This window comes from Cardiocondyla obscurior, linkage group LG02 (assembly GCF_019399895.1).
Source record: "Cardiocondyla obscurior isolate alpha-2009 linkage group LG02, Cobs3.1, whole genome shotgun sequence".
Lineage (NCBI taxonomy): Eukaryota > Metazoa > Arthropoda > Insecta > Hymenoptera > Formicidae > Cardiocondyla > Cardiocondyla obscurior.
In genome coordinates, this window is record NC_091865.1 from 2,306,316 (window position 1) to 2,331,956 (window position 25,641).

Consider the following 25,641-nt stretch of genomic DNA (forward strand, 5'->3'; position numbering starts at 1 on the left):
AAAATAAAAAATAAAATATATTAATAGTTTAAAAGAAAAATTATTTTATATACATATACTTAGAAAAAACCGAATTTTGAACTATGACAAACTGCCACATTTTCTTTATATGTATAATACAAACGTTAGTTATATTTAAATAAAATTTACATATACATATTCGAAATCATTGATAACTTTAACTGAAAAAAAGGAATAATAAATTAAACATACTTTTGTAATGTTACCTTAATTATTAATTACGAAAATGAATAATCGAGTCTTTGTTTTTCTAAAAATTTAATGTTGTTACGAAATTAATATGCACAAATAATTATAATTTTATGTTGGATTGTAAATTATGTAATACAATATTTCTTAATTATGTATTATAGTATTTGTCAGATATCTTTATCTTGGTTCAAACAAAATATTATTAAAAGAATTTTTTTTTAGTAATTAAAATGTGATGATGACATATACAGACATTATGCTATACTAATATTACTTAAGATGCCGAAATATCTGTGACTCTCTGAATGCCTATTGCACTACCTTTATTATACAAAAAATGCAAATATTAATTAAGATTATTACTTAGTATGTTTAGATTTAGAATACTACACATAATACGGCACATCTACATATAAATAATATATAAATAATATATAAATCTATGTTAATTTAATTTGCTTGTACTTGCCCGTCAACATTGTACAGCACAGAAGTATCTTTTAAGCAGGCACTGTTATTATCGTTTTACACGTCATTGTAACAAGTGTATATATTTCTGGGAAGTAAAATAAACCATTGCAAGAAATTGAAATATAATACACCATATATGTACCACATATCGTTGCTTCAATTAAATTTGGGCGTATTTTAGCGATTAGTAATTTTTTTAAATTACATTTTTTTAATTAAAAATATTTAACGATAATATTAGGTGATATTCGGTACTAATTAATATTTTTTTAAAAGCAACTTACTTTTTATATACATATAAAAAAATGTATATTTGTATTATTATCTACAATGATCGACTTAGAAATAGAGGTGATTTTTTGAACAGTTCATCTACTTTTAATTTAAATAATTCACTTTGTATAGGTTCATTTAATTGGCACAGTGGATTCTTTACTACATATTCCAAGTAGACCTGCAATGTAATATATATAATTATACAGACATGCCTAGATTTGCATCTCTATTGTGAAAAATAAATATGTGGTCATACCTCTCTGTATAATTGCTGCAACAGTTCTCTGGCACTCTGACTTGCATTATCAGTGTTCAAAACAAACTTAAGACCTGACGGTGTTTCAAAGTAATGAAGTGTGTACTTGTTGGTTTTATAATACAAAAATCCTTCCTTTGGATCCAACGGTGAGATTTTGCTGACAAATGATTTTATAGAAAACAGCATCCCATACATTAATTTTGCTTCCTAAAATATAAACACATTTTCGATAATTATTTAACGATCCAGCAATCAATGTTCCGCAATTTTTAAGTTTATATAATCTGTCCAAATATAAAATACATTAACAATTCTTAACTCAACATTGACTTTATCAACCACGTATTGTGCCATAAGCGTACGATGGTTGCGTACGATGTAATTCGAATGTCTGCAGTGTATTAAGCTCAAGCTTGAGAGATCGCAGAGACTAAATAACTCCGAATAAATCTCTCCGCGAGTCTCGTAATATTGTCGACACGACGGATTAATTTTTGTAATCAAGAAACGTGCAAAGATCAGATACATTACCTCCTCTTTCGTTATCCCAGACTTATTTAATCTGTTCCACTCGGTGTAATACAGCAACGTGCCAGTTTTCGAAAAGATGTACAAATTATGAATTGTCATCGCTGATGTGGTCCTTCCCTTTCGTTTCGCAGCGTCAACTCTCGTAGCTGACGTGCTACCTTGTAACTGTTGTTGTTTTTGATATTTCCACGTTTCGTTTCGCACAGCTGTATGCTGTACGACTCCGCCATTCGTTACCTGGTGACAAAACGGTGAAACTCCAAGCCGAACTTTCCGCTGTCGATCAAAGATAGCGCTGGCGGTGTAAAACGTGAACTTCATGCGAGTCATTTACTCTTGCTTCGTCTACGTTAAAAAAAAGCTGTTATACATTTAATAACCTTCAGCAATGAATTTAGACGTAAGTAAATATTTTACATATTACTTTAAACTTCACGTTCCCTTAAATGTTAAATAAATAGCGAGCGGTAACAGAAAATTCGTTTGATCTTTAACCCGTTTATCTTGGCTCTATAGCAACTGAAGGAATTATTATTAATATGATAAGCGAACGTTTTCACATCTCTCGCGATCGATCTTTGCGGATCTTCACGCCTTCAGTTACATGTCAAAGCATACTTTGCTACCGAAAATTCAATGAGCCGAAACAGCGAGATAAATTATTGAAAAATGTAAACCATATAATTTAATCGTATCGGTTATATTACCTGTTCCAGAATATAAATGGCACACCTACGTGGAGTTCTCACTTATGGAAAATTAAATTTCGTCCCATAGAAAAATCAATATGTCCCTCTGTGACGAGATTAATGGTAAGATATGATAAAACCGGCTACTGGCTACTGTGAACATAGAAATTAAATAATGAGTATTCTAAAAAATTCTATTTTAATTCTACGAATATTAAAAAAAAGAATGTATAAAATTTCAAATTTCTCTAAAAAGTAAAAATAATAATAGCTTGTATTTGTGACATTATCTTTTCAATCTCTACCGGTTATTAAATTAATAATGTGAATAATACACAGCGGAAAAAAGAGACTTACCAGTAAATCTTTTTTTTTTTCTATATGTACATTCCGAGAATATCATGGTTTCAGTTTGCAATATTTTTTTTACGCAGGTAACAACTGTACATCATGTAAGAGCGATAGTGGGACGCGCATATCTTTGTGTAATTGTTCGAGTAACACAGGATGTCTGGATCGTGGTGCATGCAATGGTTTGCGGCCCACCGGAACTGCTGTGACGGGCGCGTGTCCCGGTCTGTGTCAGTGTGTCGAGGAGGAAATCTGGAATAACGTGCCACCTAAACCGAATTGCCGATGGTACAATAACTTCACCGAGCTGCGACGTCGATGGAGCGACCACAGTCGCCAGCAGACGTATAAGTGCCACAGCTGCAGTCGATCGTGGTAGGGAAATAAGTTGAGCAACATCGATGCCTTCGAAACGAAAACGCGCGCGAGAAATCAACCGTCGTACTGCGTGACAATGAAAATGAACGTTTCATATCGGCGTGGAAAGTCCGGTAGCTTTTCTCATTTCCAAATAACAGCGAAATCGTTCACTCGCGCTTCGAAATACTTTGGCAACACATGAACAACTCTGTATTAAAGCACGTGGAAAAATTCAATAGCCTTCGGTCCTGATGGTCTTTGGTATGCTTAAGAAAAATGTTGCCCGTGTGCGACATCCGCAATGTTTTAAGGCAAACTTATCGGCTGCTCGGGGAGAATTGGAGTTAGTGCTTATCTCTGTTTTCGTGAAAGCACTGGCCATTTGTAGCGTTGCTCTCGCCTTTCTTTTTTATTTTTCTTTACAGCGGAAGGGAATTCTTGACTGAATATGAACGCTAAGCGAATGTTTCCTCCCGGGAATATTGAAAGAATTATTGGATTTCCTTATTTTGCGCCGTGTTGAATTTTGTTCGCAGCAGAAATGTCGCTTCGTGCCCACCGTGTCTTTCACCACCGTCCCCGTGCTCCGATACCATTTCACTTACGTCGGACTGTCAGGTACATATCGAGGTGGATTTCTTGTTAAGATACGGTTTAAAGCACTTAAAATTCCTTTGAGTAAACTTTACATTTATTTACCGAGGAAAGATTAAACTAAAATGCCCAGCGCAGAAATAGCAACGGATCGACTTAATCTCGCTATTCCGCTTCAGGTTGCTGCTTGATTCTGAAATTAAAAATATTTTAAATATTAATAATAATACATTAATAACGATAATAATTAATTTATAAATTCAACATTAAAATAATTAATTAATAGAATTGTTTATAATATTTATCTGTTAAAATTTAAGGACTGTCAATATACATGACGAGATTGAGACGAAATAGCAAGATTAAATAATGTCGAGTGAACAGTGACAGACATAGTTAATGTTTCTGACACCCTGTGTACGCTTTAATTAAATTTGATTGAAAGACTGCAAGAATTTAATTCGAGCGCGGTTAGTTCGCGTACTCGATTTATGTAAATTAACATAGTATAGCTAGAAGTAGACAAGAGGGGGGGGATTTCAAAGTTTCTTAATTATTCGGTAAAATTCGTAAAGTTGGCCAAACTAATTTGTATACAGACTTTAATGGGTTAGTAATTAGAACGTTTAAAATGTTAAACGTTTTAAAATGTGACTCAAACTCAACTGCTGTAACATTAATATACGCGATCGTTACGTTCGTCAAATTTATTTTTGCGCGACTTGAAAGATATCATCGTATTACGTTGCAATTTTTACAAACGGACCGTACTTTAAAGACATTGACTTCGGTAACTACGGTTCGAGCGATAAGTCGTACCTCGCTTTGTAACTGTCGTCAGATTCTTCTATCTTCGACAGAAATGCTGCGGGAGCTGTCGTTTAGCGGGTGGGGCAAGCAAATCGGAAATGGCACCGGCAGATAAATCGTCATCAGATTCTCCGAAACGAGAAGCGGGTGGTGGTTGCCCGCCGCCGAACTGCCATCCATCGACCAGCTATAATTCTCCTAACGCAGATTGCGCGTCGACCGCTTCGTCTTGCTGTCCTTCGCGATGCAGACATCCTCAAGCTTCGTCGCATCGGGCATTTAACAGTCAGCCTTGCACCCTAAGGCCTATTCTGAAAAAACGTAGCTGTTGTCAATGTAATGTTACGAATCGTTCGTGCCTTTGCCAACCGATGCAACGCGATTGTAATTGTCCGCTACCGGTTCAAGTGAACGCACGGGCTACTCACGAGTGTACTTGTGACTGTAATCCTTCCATTACGGAATGCGCTTGTTCGCTCATCGAACGAAGATTCCCCAAAGCGACGGTCAAGTGTCCTAACGCGCGTCTCTGCTGTCCATCTCCTCGATTACCATCTAATCTCAAATGTTACAGCTCGAGTCAGCCGTGTCCGCCACCACCCTGCGGTTCATGCACGTTCTCCAAGTGTCAACGACCCATTCCACTTAAGCATTTCTGCTCGCCGTGTTCAGCCTGTCCACCTTGCCAGCCAGTTCCGACCGCTTTACCTTGTCGGCTTGCGACGCCTTGCAGAAAATTGACCTTTTGCGCTAAGCGTAACGAACGATCCTCTTCTTCCTGTAAAGGTCAGTTTTGAAGTGAGACTATTGACGATGAGGGCTCGAAAAATAGTATTTGCAATAAAAAAATGACGTTCTCTACTTGAAAGAAACTATGACAGATGCTATTAGTTGACTTTAAAAAATGACGATGCGATTAAACGTTCAAAATTTTCTTTTGATATATGATTAAAAGCTTGTAAAATTTTATTTTAATCTGCCTTGCTAATTTAAATATGTAATATGCTAGAGACTGACGTTTACTGTACCTTGTTGACTAAAGGATCAATGTGACACGTGGTATGGTGCATCCAGGTGTCAGCTGTACGTCGGAGAGAATGTCAAATGCAAATGCGCAAATGAATAAAAAGAAGAACGAGAGAGCCTGCTGCGATGTGTTTTCTAATCTTGGTGGCATCGGTTATTCGACACTTGTACCGAACCCGTTGGCATTAATATCCTTCGCTCTACTGATTTTTATAGCCGTTACTTGGTCCTCCGGCTCAGCCTTTTACAGTCGTTACTTGTTTCGGAAGAGAATCTCCTGGAAATATCCGAGTCTATAATTATGTGAAATGTTTCCGAGCATGCAATTTAACAAAATAAAATAAAAATGCTTTGCTTAAAAAACAATATAACATAATCAATAGTTTATAAACTTTACTTTGTTAAAATATAAAACTTAAAACACAATAAAATGTGAAACAATGTACGACGAATGAATGCATCGAACCATATAAAAAATAATAATTTCAACGCTGTAATAAGCATTGTTTATTTCATATCTTACCTTAAAATATATTTTTTAATGATTCCTATTGGAAAATACGAATAATTGATTGCTATTGATCAAGCAAAATATTTTAAGCGAATAAACATGTAGCGATGCCCTTGCGAGAAGTTTTCTTTTTTAATATACACGGTACATAACGCTTCAACCTCTCCCATCACATCGGGAGTGACATAGCGAATGACGCTCGAGCTTTCTGTCAGTCGGCGAAATGACGTGCCGGAGAGCGTTTCCGTTCATGTTTTTAACGGTATTAGTGTTTTGTGCAACATTCCAATGGAGTGCAGCTGCTGTTGCTGAAACAATCGAAAATAAGAGTGTCACTGAGATACTTCTACCAGAGGGTTGCATCGAGTGCGGATATTACAGGTACGCGCGGTTCCGGATAAAGCTGAATGTAATAAAAGACTGTAACGTAACACGGATATAGATGTTTGCAGAAAAAACTTATCATTCAGCGTTAAAACGTTCTATTTAAAGTTTAAAACCTTTTCTGTTCGCGTGTACCTGTTTATATTTTTTCTTAATTTAAATCTTAAATTATAACTTAATCCTGCATATAAATTTAGAAATAAACTATCTAGAAATTTAGTAAAATTTCTTGTTGTTTGTTATACATGTAAAGATGTCCAGAGAATCCTGCAAAATGCCTGCTGGGCTCGGTACCTGATCCTTGTGGATGCTGCCAAGAGACAGGTTTGTGCGCCCGTCTTCTTGGTGAACCATGCTGGAACGAAAGCATCCCTCTACTATCTGCGAAGAGTCGTAACGACGGACAATGCGCGACAAATTATTTGTGCGAGTTACGTTCCGATTTACAAGAAAAGGTACAAAACGTAATTAATTTTATTAATTTTTTTTTAATTAAAAAAGCTTCTTGAACACATGATTAAAACTATTCTGAAAACTGTGAGCAATAATGTTTCTTTTCACTGTTTCTAAAATGTCAAATTAATTTAAATTATTATATTTAAATATAATTGTCTGTTATTAAGTTGTCATGTAAAAAAAAAAAAAAGGACTCGTGGCGTATACATATATCTGTTATATATGCGATGTATTTAGGTCGTGCTCGGTTTTTCAGGTGTTGCGGTGAGACATAATGTCGCATGTTCTCAAAATAGTTTTGAAACTCGATAGTTTAACATAAACATTCGGCGTATGTTAACCCAACGTAATCATGTATAGATAGTTTAAACAAAGGCGAGATAACGTTTAATCGTAGTTTCATCAGAGAAATATTATTTGATATCCTTTTTTTTTTTTAATAATATTGTAACACGCCGTGTTGTAGTAAAAAAAACATTTCTTTAAAGAACGTTCGGTGAATTTGCGCGAAGCTAAGAATGCGAGTAATCAAGAGCGATATTTATCACCTCCGTAAAGTGATAAATTCGCCAATTACCTTTCTTAATTAGATTTAAGGAGATCACGTTCTAGATCACTCGATCTCAATGAGTCCGGTAATGAGATGTCCCGCTTTCTGGGTTATATAGTTTGACACAAAAATGGGAATCACGCGTCATTGCGCAAACGATATCTAACGGAGAGCTGCGTATATCATCCACCCACTATGCTATGCTATCAGTCAGATCTAACGTAACTTCAAGATTGCAGTCACCGGCGACTTACGGTCGCTGACCTGCTCCGCTAGCCTTTTCGCATCTAATTTCGTCTTGCTCATCGTGGGCTGTGATCGCATTGTGAGAATATATGCGCACGCACGTCATGCAATCAAACAATCAGGCAGACCGTTTATGATAGACGCGGGCTGGATAAGAATACATTTCACTGTATAATCTTAAGGGGTGGGAGCCGGAGCATCTCTTGCAGCTTATTCGCAACTGCATGAATCACTTAACAATAATTACATCAACTAATTAACTACATTAAATTGTATTAAACTGTATAAATGGTTACTAATTATTTCCCTAATACGGTAAATTATTTTTGAGAATAATTCGAGCAAAGTGTTATGTTTGTACCAGTTCTGCGATAATCCTCAGGACAGCGAAGACGTGTTGGAGCACAAAGTACCATATTATGAACTTCAAACGATTTAACTTCTCCGTAGTAAAATAGCAGTAATAGAAAATGGCAATAGCAACGTTCGATAACGGATAACAATGTCCTGTAACAAAAAAATGCATTCAATTAATAAGAACAAATAGTGGAATATAAAAGTAGATTGAATTGTTATGTAGGATCCTCCGGAAGCGACTTGTGTTTGTATGGAGCAAAGCCCGGCGTGCGGTAGCAATAATGAAACTTACCCGACGCCGTGCGCACTGCACGAAGAAGCAATGAAACTCAGGAACTCATCTTCCTTGAGGTTGCAACACCTCGGTCCTTGTGAAAGTAGACCGTGGATTTTGTCAACTTTGGAAGATGTTGCCTCATCATTTGGTCAACGCGTCGCACTCAATTGTGAGGCAAAGGGCTTCCCTTTGCCGGATATCTTTTGGGAATTTCGTTCAGCTGATGGGAGAACAGTATTAAAATTGCCGGGTAAAGCAGACAATATTACCAGTACTGAAATAAAATATTTTGCAAATAATTTTTTGCTTTGTATGGATTAAAATATAATATATAAATAAATCAAATTATTATAAATGCAATTAATAAAACGTTGAAAATACACGATTAAAGATTTATCTGATATTAAATTGGCAGTAATATTTAAAAGCACAAGTTTGTTTTAAAGCTTACACCTTGTTGGGTAATTATATAAATATAACATATTACAAAATTCAATAACTTGTAATTTTACTTACAGGAGAAGAACACGAAGCGACAGTACATACGAGCGAGGGTCCAGAACCACTTATGCGAACATCTTGGATGCAATTGGCTCGACTAAATGCAAAACATATTGGAATGTATTATTGCATTGCTAACAATTCCATAGGCGAAGCGAGCTCATCTTCGTTCGTGTCCATACTGTGAGATTGTACTTTTATCTTGTGGGACTATCTTTCATTTGACTGCTGTGCATACGAATACGACGAAAAGAAAAGCAAGCTAATACATTTAGAAGGTTCATCTTTTTATGAACATACGCATGAAAAATTAATTGAACAAATAACACAACTCTGAGACTAAAATTAATGAAAACATATAAACGGTTGATAGTTTTAGTAATCTGCTTATAATATGTACAGATAAATACAAATGAAACTTATTTTGTATACTTATCTATATATAGTATACTTCAAGCTTTTGTTCTTGCAATATTAAATCCTAATTGTATTAATTATGTTCTACATCTGGTTACAATGCGAAGCCCTTTGTCCATTCTCATCGTTTGTTACCAATCATTATTTGGCGGCAGCGGCGGCGGTCTGTAAAATATAATTTTGTTAAGTTGCTTAAAATAATATTAGTAAGGTAACAAAAAATTAATTTATACTCCGGCATTGTCCACGTTCTGTCGTCATCCGTATTGAAACTTTCTCTGAAAAGAAATTAATTTTTATTTTCAGAGTATGTATTTTAAATTCTTTAGATTTATTAATTAATTAAGAATGAGATACTAACGTTCTTGTTGACAGTAAGGTGGCATCATCTACGAATTGAAATGGTCTTTTGTATACTCGTGATAAAATATGAGCTGTCGGTGTGCTAATTATCATAACGATTACACATATAAATGTAGCAAACCAGAAACCGTTCTAAAAATATAAAATTATTAATATAAGAAGTTTCATTAAAAATACAAGATTATTGGCTTTATTATGTATTTATACCATCACACGTTGAATTTTTCGTTAATTCTTGTTTGTTGTTACGTACTTAAATCTTTTGATATTTAATAATACATATTTAATTACATACCAAAGGACTCAAAATGTGAGCGCATAATAAATATCTCAGCCCTTCTAAAATATTCCACAGTGGTCGACACTTAGATACTTCCGTGCTCATCTCAGAGAACACATAAATTCGCCATTGATCTAGGTAATTCGATAATCGTTCCGCGTACAATTTTGTTTTCTGCAATTATTAAATAATACATTTTAACATGTAATATTTTTCAAATAATTCTAACAATAATTTTTGTTTAATCATCTATAAAAAATAATTTTTTTAAACATTGTTTACCAATTGAGCAATCTTCTGTCCTTGATGATCTATATAATATTGTATTGTTCTTAAATGCGAGATCGATTGATTGACTTGACGCCAAAGAGGTTGCACTTGCAACTCTAGAACTGCAAGGTGATAGACCAGACTATCTTGCAACTTCATTAGTGGTTTCACTCGTCGGAGTGTTAGATCCCGCATTGTTGTCCCAATGCTTTGCAGTTCCCTGGCAATATTTCGATCGTGCAGCTGACGAGATATATTGTCAAGTTGATCGGATAAAGTACCTATATCTTTATTTAGGATTGGCCCTTGAATCTATAAAAGAATAAAAAAAAGAAAGCGTTAAAAAATAAAAACGTTTATCTCGTACACTTTTCTTTACACAATTTTGCATTTTGAGGTATTATTACAGTAAAAAATAACAAAGCATGTTAATTATGTAAAGAATTTGCATATACAAAAAATTACAAGATATTAAAATAAATATACACGTGTACGTTATTCGCTTGATGAATTGGCGTAGTTATACGTAGCTAAATAGACTTTAATTAGTAGTAGCTTTAAATTATAATCACGGAAACAACTCGCCGTAAAATCCGTGTCGTTTATCATGGTAAGCGTCTAGCATTACATAGTGATGCAGCTGCGCAATTTGTTACTTTTTTTAATACCGGCGGATGTTTTCTTTGAAAAATTTCATCAAAGCCGGAGCTTTAATCAAATAATTAGGTAAAGTTTAGTGAAAAAAAAAATAAAAAAACCTTTTCTTTTATTTTAAAATACAACGGTTTTACTTAGAATGATAAAAACGTTAAAAAAAGTCAAGTATATCCTTTATAATAAATAAAAATATGTAATTAAAAATTTACCATTATTCTATGCGTAGTGAGATTCAAACCACAGGCATATAAAAGATCCTGAAGGCGTTGTCGTAAATTTGGCGTTAATATTTTGAGACCCTTCAAATCAACTTTAATATTTGAGATTGCCTTAGACAAGCCTGACCATGTCCAATGCGCAGTTAAATGTTCCAGTTCCATCGTGTTTTCCAGTCTGAGGGCGGGATAAGCTGCCTCGTTGTTTCGACATTTTCTACAAATAAATATTGCTGCTGAAAGTCATAACATACATCGTAACTGTTTGCTGTGTCTACATGTTACAGCCTGTGGGATATATATATATGTATATATATATATAAATATAGATAAAAATATGATTTATACTTAGACAGCATATGTGACTATACTACGTACTAATAAATATATGTATGTATGTACCTCTATCATACTGAACAATATTGTATTATAAATAAAGCAGTAATCTTTTTTGTCCGAGCTATTGTATTTTTGTTTAAGCTATTAAAACATTAGACTTTAAATAATAAAAAAATGTATTAATATATTACGCCTATTAATTAAAAAAAAAAAAAAAGAAATGCATTATTAAATCAATAATTCTTATAGCAGTATTTAATTTCTAATGCCTTCTGTGGTAGTTTAATAACATTACTCATGAGATTTAAATAAATTAATTTAACTTGATTAAAATAACGAAACTTACTCAAAAAGCTCCTTGAGAGGAATTGTGAGCCTTCTGCCTAAAAACATTCGAGTTTCCAATACAACTTCCATAGTGCTGTAGTTGGGATCATACAACGGTCGACATATCAACATTTCTGTATGGCTGGCGATGCCCAAAGCGATGATGAACACTACCCATAATGTAATCGAGACGAAACAGCTCGTGGCCGCACCACTGAAATCCGATCGACACATTCAATCTGCCGATCTGTCTTATTATTAGATTTAGAAGATCCATCACCTCCGATCAAGTTCTTTCTTTGTTATCAAAAAACTTGCAAAATAATAATTTATTATTATATAAATATTTATTTATATTCAAATATTGCCTTATGCATACGCGATGAATATCTGCATTTACAAAATATTTTATAATAATTTATGTTAATTTAAGATTTTATCGTAAGCTAAAGTTATTCAACAATTTTAGAGTTATTCATACACTTTTACAATAGAATAAATATATAATTAATTACGTTATTAATAAAACTTTGATTCTATTATGTTCAATATAAAAGATATTATTCTTTAGTAATAACAGGATTATTTTTTTTACTATAATAAAAATATAAAATTCTTACCACAAAAGAGTTGGACGTATTTTATTATTGGATGATCCGCAGCGACAGCATAAAGCTCCAATCAGTAACGAAAGAACTGGTAAAAGGCTAAGAGCACTAGCTACACAAAATAAACAGAACTTGCATTTTATTATACAAATAATTAAAATAAATCATCCCAATTATTATTTAAAACAGGATAGATCTATAGTATTTTATTTCTGTCATTAAATTGATAAAATAATTAAAAAGTCTTTTTAAAATATTTGAAATATTAAAAAATGTTATTTTGATATTTGCGTATATGCGCGCGCGTGTGTGTGTATGTGAAAAGAGAAATAGCAGAAGAAATTCACTTAGAAAAATGTACTGTAACTTTTCACATTATCGAGTTATCTTTTTAAATCTGTTATCCACTTCATGGAGATACTTCTTGCGATCTCTGCGATCGTTTTCCAAATACCAACGCGGTGAATAACGGAAAATATTCAATGTAATCTTGAAAAATTTTACATACCCGTTCCGACAATCCATCTGATATGCTCGAAAGCGGTGACACGAGGTACAATGTAATCCGTGATGTTCCTTGCAGACTCCAGCTGCTTTGAGAGTTTGAAACTGTTCGTCTCCACAGCGCGCGTTTGATCGACAATCCTGGCACGTGCTGCATTGATCTCGTGTCGAATCTCTATGATAATACGAAATTTTTCTTGCCCGTTATTTCATAATTTTTTTGCTATTTCGTCGTATTACCAATGTTTAAACAAAAAAAAATATTCGTAAAAAATGTATTAATAAATTAAACTTTAACGACATAATCCTCATTCGGCATTGTTATCTTCGGGCATCTTCAAATCATTTAATTAAATTCGATATCTTTATTAATAGATTTCACGTGAACAAAAATTAATTTGCAATATCTTGTTACTTCTAACAAATTTATTATTTATTGCACTAACGCGTGGAATTCATTACTTCGACGGCGAAGTTTTTTTTTCATAAAAAACTCGGCATCTTTATCACGAACGTGTAGAAAGGAACTGCTTAATAACAATCTCAGATCGACAGATGTTGGAGCTTGTTCGAGTTTATCGTCTCGGCAATGGGAAAGAGCCTTTGCAAATTTTTTACAAATTTTTTTTTTCTTTTCACGCAGTAATATTAATGCGATATGGATTTCGCATTAGATGCCGACCGTCACCTCTCTATCGGATCTGTCTGCCGATGGATGGAGGCGGACGACAAGCATTATTGGTCGATGGCGAGTCGAGAGAAGTCGACAGGAGTACAACTCGGCATCCCTTCGGTTCATCGGCATTCTGATGCAGTTATCCATCATCTTTCGTTTCTTCAAGAATCTTCTCAATTTTCTTTATTAATAATCTACTTGGTATTTTTACGCTTTATTAATCGCAAAAGCAATGTCCGTTGTTCATTGCCACAAATTTTCTTTTTTATAATAAGTTTATACTTTAGCGTAATCATTTACCTTTAAATTGTTAAAATATAACTACACGATAATTATGTGAAATGCATATCAAAATTTTATAAATTCTTTTTTTTATATATAAGCTTATCTTATGTACGTGTATAGTCTGTAAAGTACACATTGGCATCTAATAAAATAGCAAGTAAAACATGTCGGTGATATTATTCGACATATGAGTATCAACGCGTGACTCTCTCAATATCAATCACCGATCCCTTCGCGAAAGTTTATACGTGTGTATCGAGAAAGATATATAACACGATCGTGGGGTTCACGAAGATGTTTGCTCGGAGCATTTACCACATTTCGTTTGTCTATTAAGGATAAAGTCTCCCGACTCTTCCTTTTCCGCTGCATGGGCCCCGTACTCATCGCACTCCGAGGCAGAAACGCTGACGCGAGTTCCTCTCCGCTCGTGACGAAATATCGTTTATACAGTACGACGAGGAAAAAAAAAAAAAGTAAGAAGGGTCCGCAAAACCTGTTATTGAAAAACGCGACGTTCCGCGCTAAACGATTTGATTTAAAGAGCAAAGAAGGGTACAGAGAGAGAGAAGGTCCTTTTAACAAGATGATTCATGCATGCAAATTTTATAAGTATCTTTTTGTGAAGCTAATCTTTTTGCTTATGATTTTAAACACACGCGATAAAAAGAAGTAAAGCATTTCTAAGCAGTAATATATTATTGCTTGCTATATAAAAAAATAGAAAAAAAAACTACACATTATAACTGTGTTGTGATAATTCTCGATTTGGAAATAATCCATATAGAATATGTATTCGGAATACATATTTTATGTTTAAAATTCATGCGCATTCTATGCAGCATAGCGTGGAATTAATACATACATTATTTATTTCTTGGAAGCTGTTAGCATTTCGAAAGATTTAAGCTTTAAATCTGAAATAAAATATTTTTTATAAAACTATAAGAAAGCAGAATATGATTTTACGTGTTTTAAACATGATTAAGAGATTATAAAAAATATCCGAGAAAATCTAATCTTTGGTGTGGAAACAAATTATACGTAAATTTAAATTTTATTAAATTTTAGAAAAAAAAAAAAAAGAAAAAAATGTATATATATTTCTGTTGTGTATTTGTATTAACTTTTTTCGATTGCATCAGAATACCTTAATTATCAAAACATCAAAATGCACTTCCACAAAGCTAACAAGTTTGTGTTTTCTCAACTTCATTCGCGATAAAACGTGATCTGGTTTAGCCTGGTTTGTTTACTTTCCTTCAAACTTATAATATGCCTTAAATATATCACGGTTCTTAGCATGATATATGAACAAGAATACATAGTAAGATAAGGGATAGTATCGAGAAAGAAACCACTCGCGGTGCGCGGGGATAACGTGTGCGTTATAAATCTACAAAAAGGTATTTTCCTTCGAACTTTGCGCTTTTTCATTGCACCACTGGCTTCATCGATATTGACTTTATGTCGAAATATTGTTTACTAGATCGCGCGAAGAGCGTTTCGAAAAAAAGATTTCAAAAGTTGGACATTATTCGCTTCGAAACGCGATGTGTTCCAAACATTTATAATCAGACCTTCCACGTATACGCATGAGAAAACTATTTTTAATATACTTTGTTTGATCAAAGTTGGCTTTTCCTCGGCGTTATTCCATCTGCAAAAGTTTTCAAGTTACGCAGCCGATGTCTTTAAAGTACCGAGGAGTCGGCTGCAAAAATTTTCGAACTGGTATATGCGTTTCTACGCGTTTGTGCGCCGGGCACGATGGGAAATAATCCTCGCGCCGCGAAACCCATCTTATTTTCTTCGAGGCTCTGTAAGACTTCATTCTTTAAGACAGTCGAAATGTGCGGAACCGTATTCTGCGCTGCGACCAATCGGAGGGAAATTTATCGACATCTACTACGGTTTAATCGCGGCGAATCGTTACTCTTCTATACGTTCTCGTTCCTTTTTTTTCCCCTTTTTTCTCATTATTTTCGGCTATAGATTGCGTTCCTTCGCGATTTCCGTTCGAATTTGCATGCGGCAATTATTATTCCACGATTAAACTGACATATATGTTCGTACTATAAAATAAATTGGAAATTAATAGACGTTTTAGTATTGTAATTATTAATATAAATTTAAAAGTCGATCAAATTTAAATTATTACAAAGTCATTACATTATATCATATATTTATAATACACTGTATTAATGACTATTATAATATTATATTTAAAAAAATTTGTTTTGTTTTTTTACATTATTATTACATCATAAAACGTGAACAATTACTGAAATAAAGTATTAATGTCATATTTTAATAAAAAAAAATTATGCGGTATTAATTAAACAATCTAAATATAAAATAAAAAATAATATAAAAAATGTAGAATATCTAGTAAGTATATCTTTGCTTTCGTAAATTGTGCCAGTTATCCCGTGAAACGGTAATTGTTCGTATAATTTGTTAGTTTGCAAGCGAAACGCTGTGAGCCATTTATCCAGCTTAATTCGCATCATCCCGCATAACATCTAGAGAAACCTGGTAGTGAGGGCACTAATTTAGCTTTCTTCAGAAGCATAAGTCCTTCAGTAAAGTTTCTACACTGAAGTGCCGTTGCGTTCCATGTGGCGTCGCGCGTGCCATAACGTATCATAATACACGGCATCAACGTCAGAAACTTTTCTGACACTATATAGCACATCATTTTCCTTCTCGTGTCACAGCTTCCTTTACCTATTTCCTTCCTGCAAATCTGGCTCCTTTCAACCAAATTGTTGCACGCTCAACTAAAGTTGTAGAGTCAATATTCGCGATTTCTCCAAACGTATATGCTCGGTTGCGAATCATTTATATCGAAAAAAAAAAAACAAAAAAAAAAAAGAATAAACTCCCTAAGGAGAATGTGGCTCTCGTGACTTCTTTCCGATGTAATATCAATTCAAGGAATAGAATCGTGAATATTCTACTTACGATTGCAAGCATCCAGCGTAGTTCGGGCGATGTGATGCGGTACGTGAAGGTACTCTCCGCGAACCTGACGTCCTGCTTCCGTCAAATTTTCCCGACTGGTACTCCGTAGACGTAAAAGACGATCGTCCCTTAGTAACTGCGATAAAAAGTAAAGAGAGTATCTCGAAGGCAGAACATTTTTACTGATAGCTTTAGTGATAATTCTGAAGCTGTTTAAACTACGGATAAGGATTTCTATAAATATTTTTTGCTGCATAAAAAAAAAAGAAATTTACTTTGTCAATTAAAATTTTTTAATATTGTTATTAAAACGTGTGTCTTGTAGATTTTAAAATTACCGCTGTAAAAACAAGAGTTCCTCACACGGAGAGGAAATTATGTGTCAATATTGTGTCGACTGTTGAATAAATGGAATTTTTTACTAAGAATATTATCGGAAGTGAATTTCTGTTCCGATGAAAGTGTCGCACTGTTAACATTGCCCTGCTTAAACAAAACGAAGCACCGTAATGAAAACTGTTGCCGCGAATCGAGTCGTTTATTCCGTCGAACGAACTTAGGAATATGTTAGGGACTGAACGGACGTCAATCGTAAAGTTTATTCACCCGTTCTATCCGTAGATCCAGGCGAATCCCCGAAGAGTCAATGACAGCACAAAGAGAACGATCTGGACCCGAGCATGCTCTCACCGCACCTTCCAAGTCTCGCCGTATCTCGTCCGTTTCCCTACTCAATTCCAATCCGAGTTCGTGAGCTCTTTCACCCTCTCTGAGCAAAGATTCGGTTCTGGCAGATAACTCTTGCGTCGCTGAAACGTGCGATACCATTAGCAATGTGTATATCCCGCAGTATTCACTGTTCCTACCTTTATTTGCTCGAGAGTCTTTAGGAACTGACGCGGAAATTATTAAGCTGTACGGTGACGAGGACCAAAATCACCTCGATCGTATTTAATTTAAAACAAAACCGAGTGCCGGTAGCATCGACGTTTAAATAAGCAGGGAATGTCTCGGAAAGAAGGGGTGAACTTCGTCTGTTCGTGAACGATACAAACCGCTAATGTAAAATCCTCTCTTCATTAATTTAATAACTATTTACATTTATCTTCGTCTGCGTTTGATAATAACTCAGATCGATGGACTTAATAATCTCGGAACGAACTTCCGACATACTAGATGCTCGAGCAAGCTATCAAACTATTAACCGACAACCGAAAGTAATAACGCGCGGTATAACGAAGCAATTTATAAGACGCCGCTACTCGCCATTACGTTACATTAGACTTTGTCTGCACTGATGAGAAATATACGATAGCGATACCACGTCTCCGAGCACTTGCCACTGTAACAGGTTTTCGTTACTTGAATTAATTCGCCACCGAACGCATACCCGTCGAGAAGAGCTACCCTTGAGTTACGCTCCGTGACTACGTCTCTAGGCGATGTATACGACGTTATACATTGCGTACAAACTTACATAATCTCAAAGCTGCTCGGAAAAGCAAACAGTGAACAAATCATAATAATATTAATATTAAAAAAAAAAACAAAAAAAAATAGATATTATAATTTTATACACCGGTTATAAATGTATCTATTACAACGTGTAAAAAAATATCGGTGTAAAAAAATAGCGTTAACTAGTGTTACATTTCGGAGCAAACATAACGTTTGCACCATGCTACACGGCAGCTTAAATCGATATCTATATTTTACTTGCGTACACATTATAAAAATTTTGCGCGAATAAAAACTTTCGAGTATCAACAACCTATTATTCGGTATTTTGATCCATACTTGGTAAAAATTTACGTATTTTTTTAAATAATATCTTGCTATATTAATACTACATCACTTTTATGTTTTCGTAGACAAGCTGCACAACAACTCTGTTAATAAAAATAAATGTTTCATTGCAAAAAAATATATATTTATTTATTATTAGTAATTAATTTTGGAAAATACTTTGCATGCTCCTGTGTAACTTTCATTTCAATTAATTATCTTGTGCAAGAACGCGGCGTTACGAGTTAATTTCAGAACACCCGGTACGGAGCACTAAATACAGCGTGTAAGTATGATACACGTGTAGTGATTAGGCAAGGAGTTGCTTGAAAGGAGATAGCAAGAGCGAGAAGCTCGTAGTAGCGGTGGTACCTACTAATTTAGTTAGTACACTGTTAGTAACTGAGTACCGTGACTAAGTGACACTCTAGGTCGAGAAGGTCACTTAACGGTGGTGAACTCATTGAAGACCGAATAACGTTACGCGAAACAACCCCAGCCAACCATGACGTCGAGTAAATTGGCGGTCCCAAAAGTAGCAGGTTACCATCTACACGTTGCACAGACATCGTAATTACATACGCTTGACTAACTCGACGGTATCAGATACACGATATCATTGATATTCAATGTGCAAACATGTAACGGACGGACCTTGGGTAAGAAACACCTTGGATCGCCGTAATTAAAATCGACATTCTGCGATCGCAGCCGAGACTGCTTCGCTTAAAGACAAATTGATTCGTTCGACGCGCAATTTTTATTCTACCGAAACGCGAAAATATCGAGTGACGAGTGAATGGCGCGGTGAATGAACGTTCGCGTATAATACACTGCGAAATTTGATGAAAGCAGGAAGTTGTCAGATTTATTGCGACCGCTCGCTCCTATCCCGCGTTCAGGCGAGGCAATGAGTGCATGACTGTCGTTCTCTTATACAGAACGTATAATCCGACGTATAAATTATTATACGTAGAACGCGGAGTACGTTGTGTAGATATTGCGGCTATGAATATGCAAACATTTCGGCGCACAGCCACCTTGCCATTCCGACAAATATTGGTACAGAATATTCGTGGCTATATCCATATCGGATATAGCGGTCGGAATTATAAAGGGCACTAATTTCTCGCGTTATAGGATGTGGTAATAAGTTAAGAGATATTTAGCTGTATTAGACCACCGATGCGTGCGTGCAGCTGCAAGACGTGCAATCCTATTCCCGTAATTTCGCCGCTACTTTGTATTTAATAGTTTTGTAAAATAGATTACGCCGTAAAATGCGCTCAGTTATTAGAAACGGTTGCGATTAATTACAGAAATTATATCGAAGCATTGAAAGCTGTTGGAAATATTGCGCGCTGTATAATTTTGATGCTGTATCGAATTTTGCACGGTTTTTTTTTCTTTTTTTTTTTTTATTAAAAAAAAGTTAATTGTATTATATAGTTTTTACCGTTTCCCAGGTCAACGAGTGCATCCAGTGCCACGTCAAGTCCAGTCTCGGCCGAGAGTTCGGCCTGCACAGGCTTGCCCAATAATTCCTCGACACCTGTAAAACGCGAGAGCGAAATATTATATGGCCCCGCCTGACCTTTAGCTAACGAATATTCCATTAATATACAAATATTGCACGTGCATATACAAAAGATAGCCGGTGCCACAAGCACAGGCCACTTAATATTCCGCAGAACACTTTAGGCAATATATTGCCGCTTTATCAAAAAGTTTCCTGCCGATCACGGTTTCGAAGGGCCAACAAAAGTGTGAAATTATTAGAATATTGAGCGATACCATAAAGAGCAGTGATGGGATGAGCGTTAAAAATGAATCGTGATCGCTTCAGGCTAACGAACGCGCGACATCCCCGTAGTATATAAACGCGAGCGACATTGTAAATCCCGTCACGTCGGTGCGTGGCAGTAATAATTTATCCGTCCTGTATCCGCGTTGGTTATCGCGATCTGATAGGAATTTTGGTTCAGCGCAGGTGGTTTGATAATGCGGGCCTTTAACGGTAACGCGAAATTTCTGATAACAATTAAAAATGTATTTCCACTTCATGAGATTTCCACGGGAATTTCTGGTAAAGATAGGGACGCATGCAAAATCGATATGTGGTGCAAACGCCGCGAGTTATACCCGGCAGATACTTTGGGAATCTTGAGTTTAATTTGCGGCATCGATCACGAATGTGCGCGTGTGTGTGCGCGTAAGTGTGCGTGCGTGATACCGCGGGGGGTCTCATGATGTACGTTCTCGGGATATAGACTCCGAAAGAAACGACGTAGTCACGTTGTCGATAAACCGTATCGTTGTCGTTCCACTTGGCGCGCGGTACGTGATCTGAAATCAAGACAGGTCGGAGACGTGTATGCGCGAGCTCTGCGCCGGTCAATGCCGTGCATAATGCCTGTGGTTGCATTGCACTAACGAGCTCAATTTGCCGGAGGTTGTTAACGTACCACCAGCGATGGACCCATTACACAACGATTATAGACTGCCAATAGCTTTCATTAGACACCTATGCGTCTCTCTGGCTAGAAACGTCATTAGACGATGGTGAATATCGGGGCGTTTTGCCTTGATAGTTCACGCATCCGGGCCACATATCCCGAATCGCTAAGCCGTATCACGGAGAAATGCCGCGAAAGGAGTTGATAAAATATTTGGAACTATTTTAAATTAATTTTTTTTCCCCATTTTAATGGAAACAGGCTCGGTGCATAATGATCGGAGCGTGCCCTATATTTCAGCTACGACACGAGCGACGAGATGTTTCATGTATGACTTATCGTTTGGAAATAGAAGGTCGACCGTCGTCTACGAATCACAAAAATAAGAGATGCGATCAATTTATACAATAGCTTTTCTGACAGAAAAAAAAAAGAAAAAAAGAAAAGAAGAAAAAAATAAATAAATAAAAGTACTTTCTTCATCCAATAACGTAAAATGGAAACTTATTCCTAAAAGTATGAAAAAGATGAACATCGTTCGTGTTTAACGCGAAGCTCTTTCCTTCAAAGACAGAATTATTTTAATTAACGAGATTAAGTGCTTTCTTTATCGTACGCAGACTTTTCTCGCGCAATTCTTCCTATGGACGCAAGCCAAATCAACTGAAATCGTTACACCATTAACAGATGAATTTATCATGCAGATAAATTTATCATGAGCGCAAGCGGGATGAATACAGAGCATAAAATATTGCAAGCAGCCACACATCCTGCGAGAGAGCGGTTAAAAATATTCCAAACTGCCAGCAAATGCGTCAAACGTACATAGATATACCGTAAATGTAAATGTGTATATAATTCATAAACGTTACACACCATTAAACTAAAAATATTTCTGGTCGCGGCATATGGCAAGAAATTACGCTGCGTCGGTAAATATCGTGATGTTACGCATAAAATGAATAAAAATAATCAGCGCCAAACAAAAGCCTTTGAAAATTGTTAACATAATTTTGCATTTAAATTCTGTACCGAAGCTCATGAGCGAATACAAGAAATTTAATAATATATATTCTTGTACTGCATGCTACTTTACTTTCAGCGTGTTGCTTATTAATTTTTAATTGCAACAGACATGTTGTAAAAATTCACCAAATTCTGGTCACGGTTGTAATTAATTTTATACACGCGATTGATTACATTCGATATTAGTTCTAGCAGATGAATGTAATGTTGAATGTAAATCTGCAGATTTACTGGTAAAATTAGTTAATTTGAGGTTTAAAGATCAAGAGTGGAGAGCCGCTTACAACCGCGTGCTCTGTTGCATCGAAGTGAGCAAGCAATCGAACCGCAAGCGGTTCTCCGCTTTCCGCACTTAGCTACGGAAATTATTTAATTAGACAAGCATTGTATTTACCATTAACGGTAACAAAAATTTCTTTTCTTTCTCTCAATTTAAAAGAAAGATTGTTGTTTTAAGTAAAAGTGATTAAATGAAACTAACAGTGCCTAAAGTACGTTATTAAAAAAATATTCTTTTTCTAAAAATATTTAATTTTTAATCTTATCTATAAAGAAATTTGTATATTATAGTAGCCCTTAATAAAGATCTCGTATTACAGTCTACATCAATTTACCGATTCTTTATTTATTTATTTATTAGGTACCCACTTTTCACACGTCGATCGCCACGAGTGAAGATAAAAAGTCTAAAAAAAAAAAAAAAATAAAGAAAACTAGCTCAATTTCAGACAGAACACAATTATAGTAACTCGGTTACGTTTGTGCAGCACGCTAACAGGAAAGTACATTCGGTAAGCATCTCGGGTATCGTGTCCGTAGTTACTGTTATGGTTAAAAGTGGTTTTCCACGTTGTCTTCATTGAACGCGATAAAATGGAAGACGATAATGTGCCCTTTTTCCTCGAAGAAACTTTTCGTGCTCAGTGCCTTAATACTATTAGAAAGAAAATTTCACTCACTGTCGAGATCCACGAGAATCGCTTCGCTGGCTACGTCCAAACTTCTCGTGAGACACTTTCGCAGTTGTGATGTGGTGTCCGCGTGATAGTCCTTTAAATCCTGCAACGCCGTCTCTAGTGTCATGGGGAGCTTCTCGATCCCGACCGCCACCGCCTCGTTGCATATTATCATTGTTACCATGCAAGACCTGAGAAAGCCACGCACTAAAGATTATGAATAACGTAGCGAGTGCTTACTTTGGTTAAAAGGTTTTTCAACGTCGTAGACGTAAGACGAATAGTAGCCTACTTAAATCTTCTTCCTCTTCCGACTAACTTCATTTACTTTTGCCCAATACTGCTCAAATATGAACAACGTACCGTAATATCTATGTTTCATAAATAATTACCGTGAATTATAAATACATAAAAAAAAATTACATTAATATTTTAACACATATAAATACGTACGCGTTTAAAAAATATTCTGTAAATAATAATCTACATCCACGTTGTTCTTAAAAATTATTAAAATTAATACGAGTAACTCTGACTTACATCAAATATAATGTCGTAAAAAATCTTCCGTATTAATTTTAATAACTTTTTGTAATCGCGGGATATTCATCACTAAGCTCGCGACGATTATATGCTCGCGAAGTGTAATCAAGAAGGACAGAAGTATCAAGGAACACGGGTAGGGTTGGAAGTGAAGGTAATAAGTTTTCGGAGCGTCGTCTAAGAACGGAGAATCGTCATAGATCCTACCCGAGTATAAAGACGAGAACGGCGAGGAGAAATGCGAGAACACCGGGATGCCGAGGAGGTTTGTAATCCTCTCTGATTGGACGACAGGCGAGCCAAAGTTCTGTGCCAGGTATTATGCAGGCCAGTACGCAGCACATGCCTACTAAGCCCAGGAAAGCAGCTTCCACGTGCATAGACTGTAAAAGTGAGAACGATATTTCTGTGAAACTTAACAGTAATATTCGCGCGACGGTTAAAGGGCGAAAATTATGTATCGCATACGTCGCAGGTCGTAAGAAATTCTCTCTGCGGAACGAAACTCTCGGAAATATCGGAAGTTCCGTCGCGAAATTTTAATGAAGACTCGTGCTTTCTTTAATGATCCAGCTCGTAGCCGGTTAAATATTTCGAATTTCTCAGCGTGATTTTGTCTTACCTTCGATATCAATTTGGCGGCGCTTACGCGATTCTCCACCGCATCTACCAGTAGATCTGTAACGAACGCGAAGTATTACAATCTCCTCTGTGCATCGCAAATTGGAAGGGAAGCGGTAATAGTCTGACGGAAAATCAAGAAACCTATTAAACTTAAATTAATTGCTGGATCGAGAATTATCAAACAATTTAAATAAAAACGTTGAACGTAAATTCGCACATCAATATGTTACAGCATTTAAAAAATTAATAAAAGGAACGTCCTTTTCTCACACCTCCATTCATCGTGGCGTGCATTTTACACATATGTCGCTTTTTTTTCTGGCTGAAGCAGCTTGCAAATAAATTATTGATGTAGCTAGATACTTCATAAAACGATTCGATATTAAAACATATTTATCGTAATGTTTTTTAAAAGCTTACTAAAAGATATTTCGCGAGAAACATTTACGATTGCCGTTAAACCATACCAGTCGGTATGTCATAAGGTTGCACGATGGACAAGAAGCCTCTGAGGAAATCGAAGACGAACCACCCCTTATCGAGATGCAAACTTGTCATTTTGTAACGTTCCTCCGTGGTGAATTTCGGGAACTTTAACTTCGGCTTCTCATCCCAGTCCTTGGGTAGAGTCAACGTCCGCGGATGCGACACGTTCAAGTTGTTCTTCGTATCGTCCATGAGCACGTCCGCCGGCATCTTGTCCATTTCGCCCTCTCGTTCCTCGTTTGGGGAACGAAGAATGAGGTAGCTGTCGGTGGTCGAGCAATTGTTACTACTCGGGGTCGAATCAGTTGAGATCGACTTTTGAAGTGTGTACGCCCTCGAGATTGCGACAAGCGAAAAGAATACTGCAAGTTTTAGTGAAGCAAATTTTATATAATATTGTTGTCGCGAAAAGAATTGAATAATAAATTGGCAGTTAATGTAACGTGGAAAACAAAAAGTTCTTTATAAAAAAAAAAAAAAAAAAAAATCTTATCTAACTATGTTGGCAAATTTCTGTCGCAAGGCTTTTCTCATTTTAATTTCATTTGTGACAAATTGTATTTTCTCATTGAGGCAATTCCTTTTAATATTTAGCAAATTCAACACGGTAGTGATGAATTTAAATTAGATGGAGGACATTTAGCTGTTATAACTGAAGATTACACAGCACAAGCGAGACAGCTTTGAATCCTTATGAAACACTGCACTCTATGTCGGCACAACGTTCAAAATAGAACGTTGCTTCTTCAATTTCCGCTCTTTCACGTTAAACCTTTCTCAGAACGATAATTTTCAAGAGTTTCAGCATCGCGATGTTTTGGCGAAAATTAAACCCGTATTTTGCATAATATAGAAAGATGGAAGATGTAATAATGCTCATTGCCTTGGATTACAATCATTTTCTGCTCGAGCATTGTCGTCTTACAACGTTTTCCTCCATACGATAATCGACTCTGGCGATAGTCGTCTTTACTGAATCGCAGTCACAGGTAGAC

The 25,641-nt window shown here is 35.7% G+C and overlaps 4 protein-coding genes and 2 long non-coding RNA genes across 7 annotated transcripts; 2 read left to right on the forward strand and 4 right to left on the reverse strand.

The window, feature by feature from the left end:
• Positions 1-262: 262 nt before the first annotated feature.
• Bet5 (blocked early in transport 5) lies at positions 263-2,548 on the reverse strand. The gene is made up of 5 exons (XM_070674731.1): positions 2,458-2,548; positions 1,751-2,095; positions 1,217-1,426; positions 969-1,138; positions 263-769 (listed from the first exon to the last, which is right to left on the reverse strand). The coding sequence occupies exons 2-4, from the start codon at positions 2,078-2,080 to the stop codon at positions 1,010-1,012; spliced, it is 669 nt and encodes a 222-aa protein (XP_070530832.1). The 5' UTR covers positions 2,081-2,095; positions 2,458-2,548; the 3' UTR covers positions 263-769; positions 969-1,009.
• LOC139113507 (keratin-associated protein 16-1-like) lies at positions 2,472-6,055 on the forward strand. 2 transcript variants are annotated; one of them, XM_070674729.1, is made up of 4 exons: positions 2,472-2,562; positions 2,874-3,165; positions 5,129-5,340; positions 5,597-6,043. In XM_070674729.1, the coding sequence occupies exons 1-4, from the start codon at positions 2,538-2,540 to the stop codon at positions 5,605-5,607; spliced, it is 540 nt and encodes a 179-aa protein (XP_070530830.1). In that variant the 5' UTR covers positions 2,472-2,537; the 3' UTR covers positions 5,608-6,043. The 2 variants fall into 2 exon arrangements, with proteins under 2 accessions (XP_070530830.1, XP_070530829.1); XM_070674728.1 differs by lacking the exons at positions 2,472-2,562; positions 2,874-3,165 and having other exon boundaries at positions 4,653-5,340; positions 5,597-6,055.
• On the reverse strand, positions 3,532-5,113 carry LOC139113523 (uncharacterized). Its single transcript, XR_011547704.1, has 3 exons — positions 4,983-5,113; positions 4,564-4,865; positions 3,532-3,937 (listed from the first exon to the last, which is right to left on the reverse strand). It is a non-coding gene; the product is annotated as an uncharacterized lncRNA (long non-coding RNA).
• A 259-nt stretch (positions 6,056-6,314) lies between the features above and the next one.
• LOC139113506 (insulin-like growth factor-binding protein-related protein 1) lies at positions 6,315-9,049 on the forward strand. The gene is made up of 4 exons (XM_070674727.1): positions 6,315-6,472; positions 6,729-6,930; positions 8,308-8,611; positions 8,880-9,049. Exons 1-4 carry the CDS (start codon positions 6,315-6,317, stop codon positions 9,047-9,049), a joined length of 834 nt encoding a protein of 277 aa, XP_070530828.1.
• On the reverse strand, positions 6,316-8,486 carry LOC139113525 (uncharacterized). The gene is made up of 3 exons (XR_011547706.1): positions 8,377-8,486; positions 8,089-8,234; positions 6,316-6,399 (listed from the first exon to the last, which is right to left on the reverse strand). It is a non-coding gene; the product is annotated as an uncharacterized lncRNA (long non-coding RNA).
• Positions 9,050-9,349: 300 nt separating the features above from the next.
• Positions 9,350-24,971, reverse strand: Prom (prominin). Its single transcript, XM_070674719.1, has 16 exons — positions 24,628-24,971; positions 24,159-24,214; positions 23,744-23,919; positions 22,997-23,184; positions 20,012-20,107; positions 17,377-17,579; positions 16,771-16,906; positions 12,847-13,017; positions 12,351-12,450; positions 11,750-11,944; positions 11,059-11,281; positions 10,205-10,504; positions 9,938-10,096; positions 9,641-9,774; positions 9,513-9,557; positions 9,350-9,444 (listed from the first exon to the last, which is right to left on the reverse strand). Exons 1-16 carry the CDS (start codon positions 24,863-24,865, stop codon positions 9,411-9,413), a joined length of 2,454 nt encoding a protein of 817 aa, XP_070530820.1. The 5' UTR covers positions 24,866-24,971; the 3' UTR covers positions 9,350-9,410.
• Between the last annotated feature and the right edge of the window lie 670 nt (positions 24,972-25,641).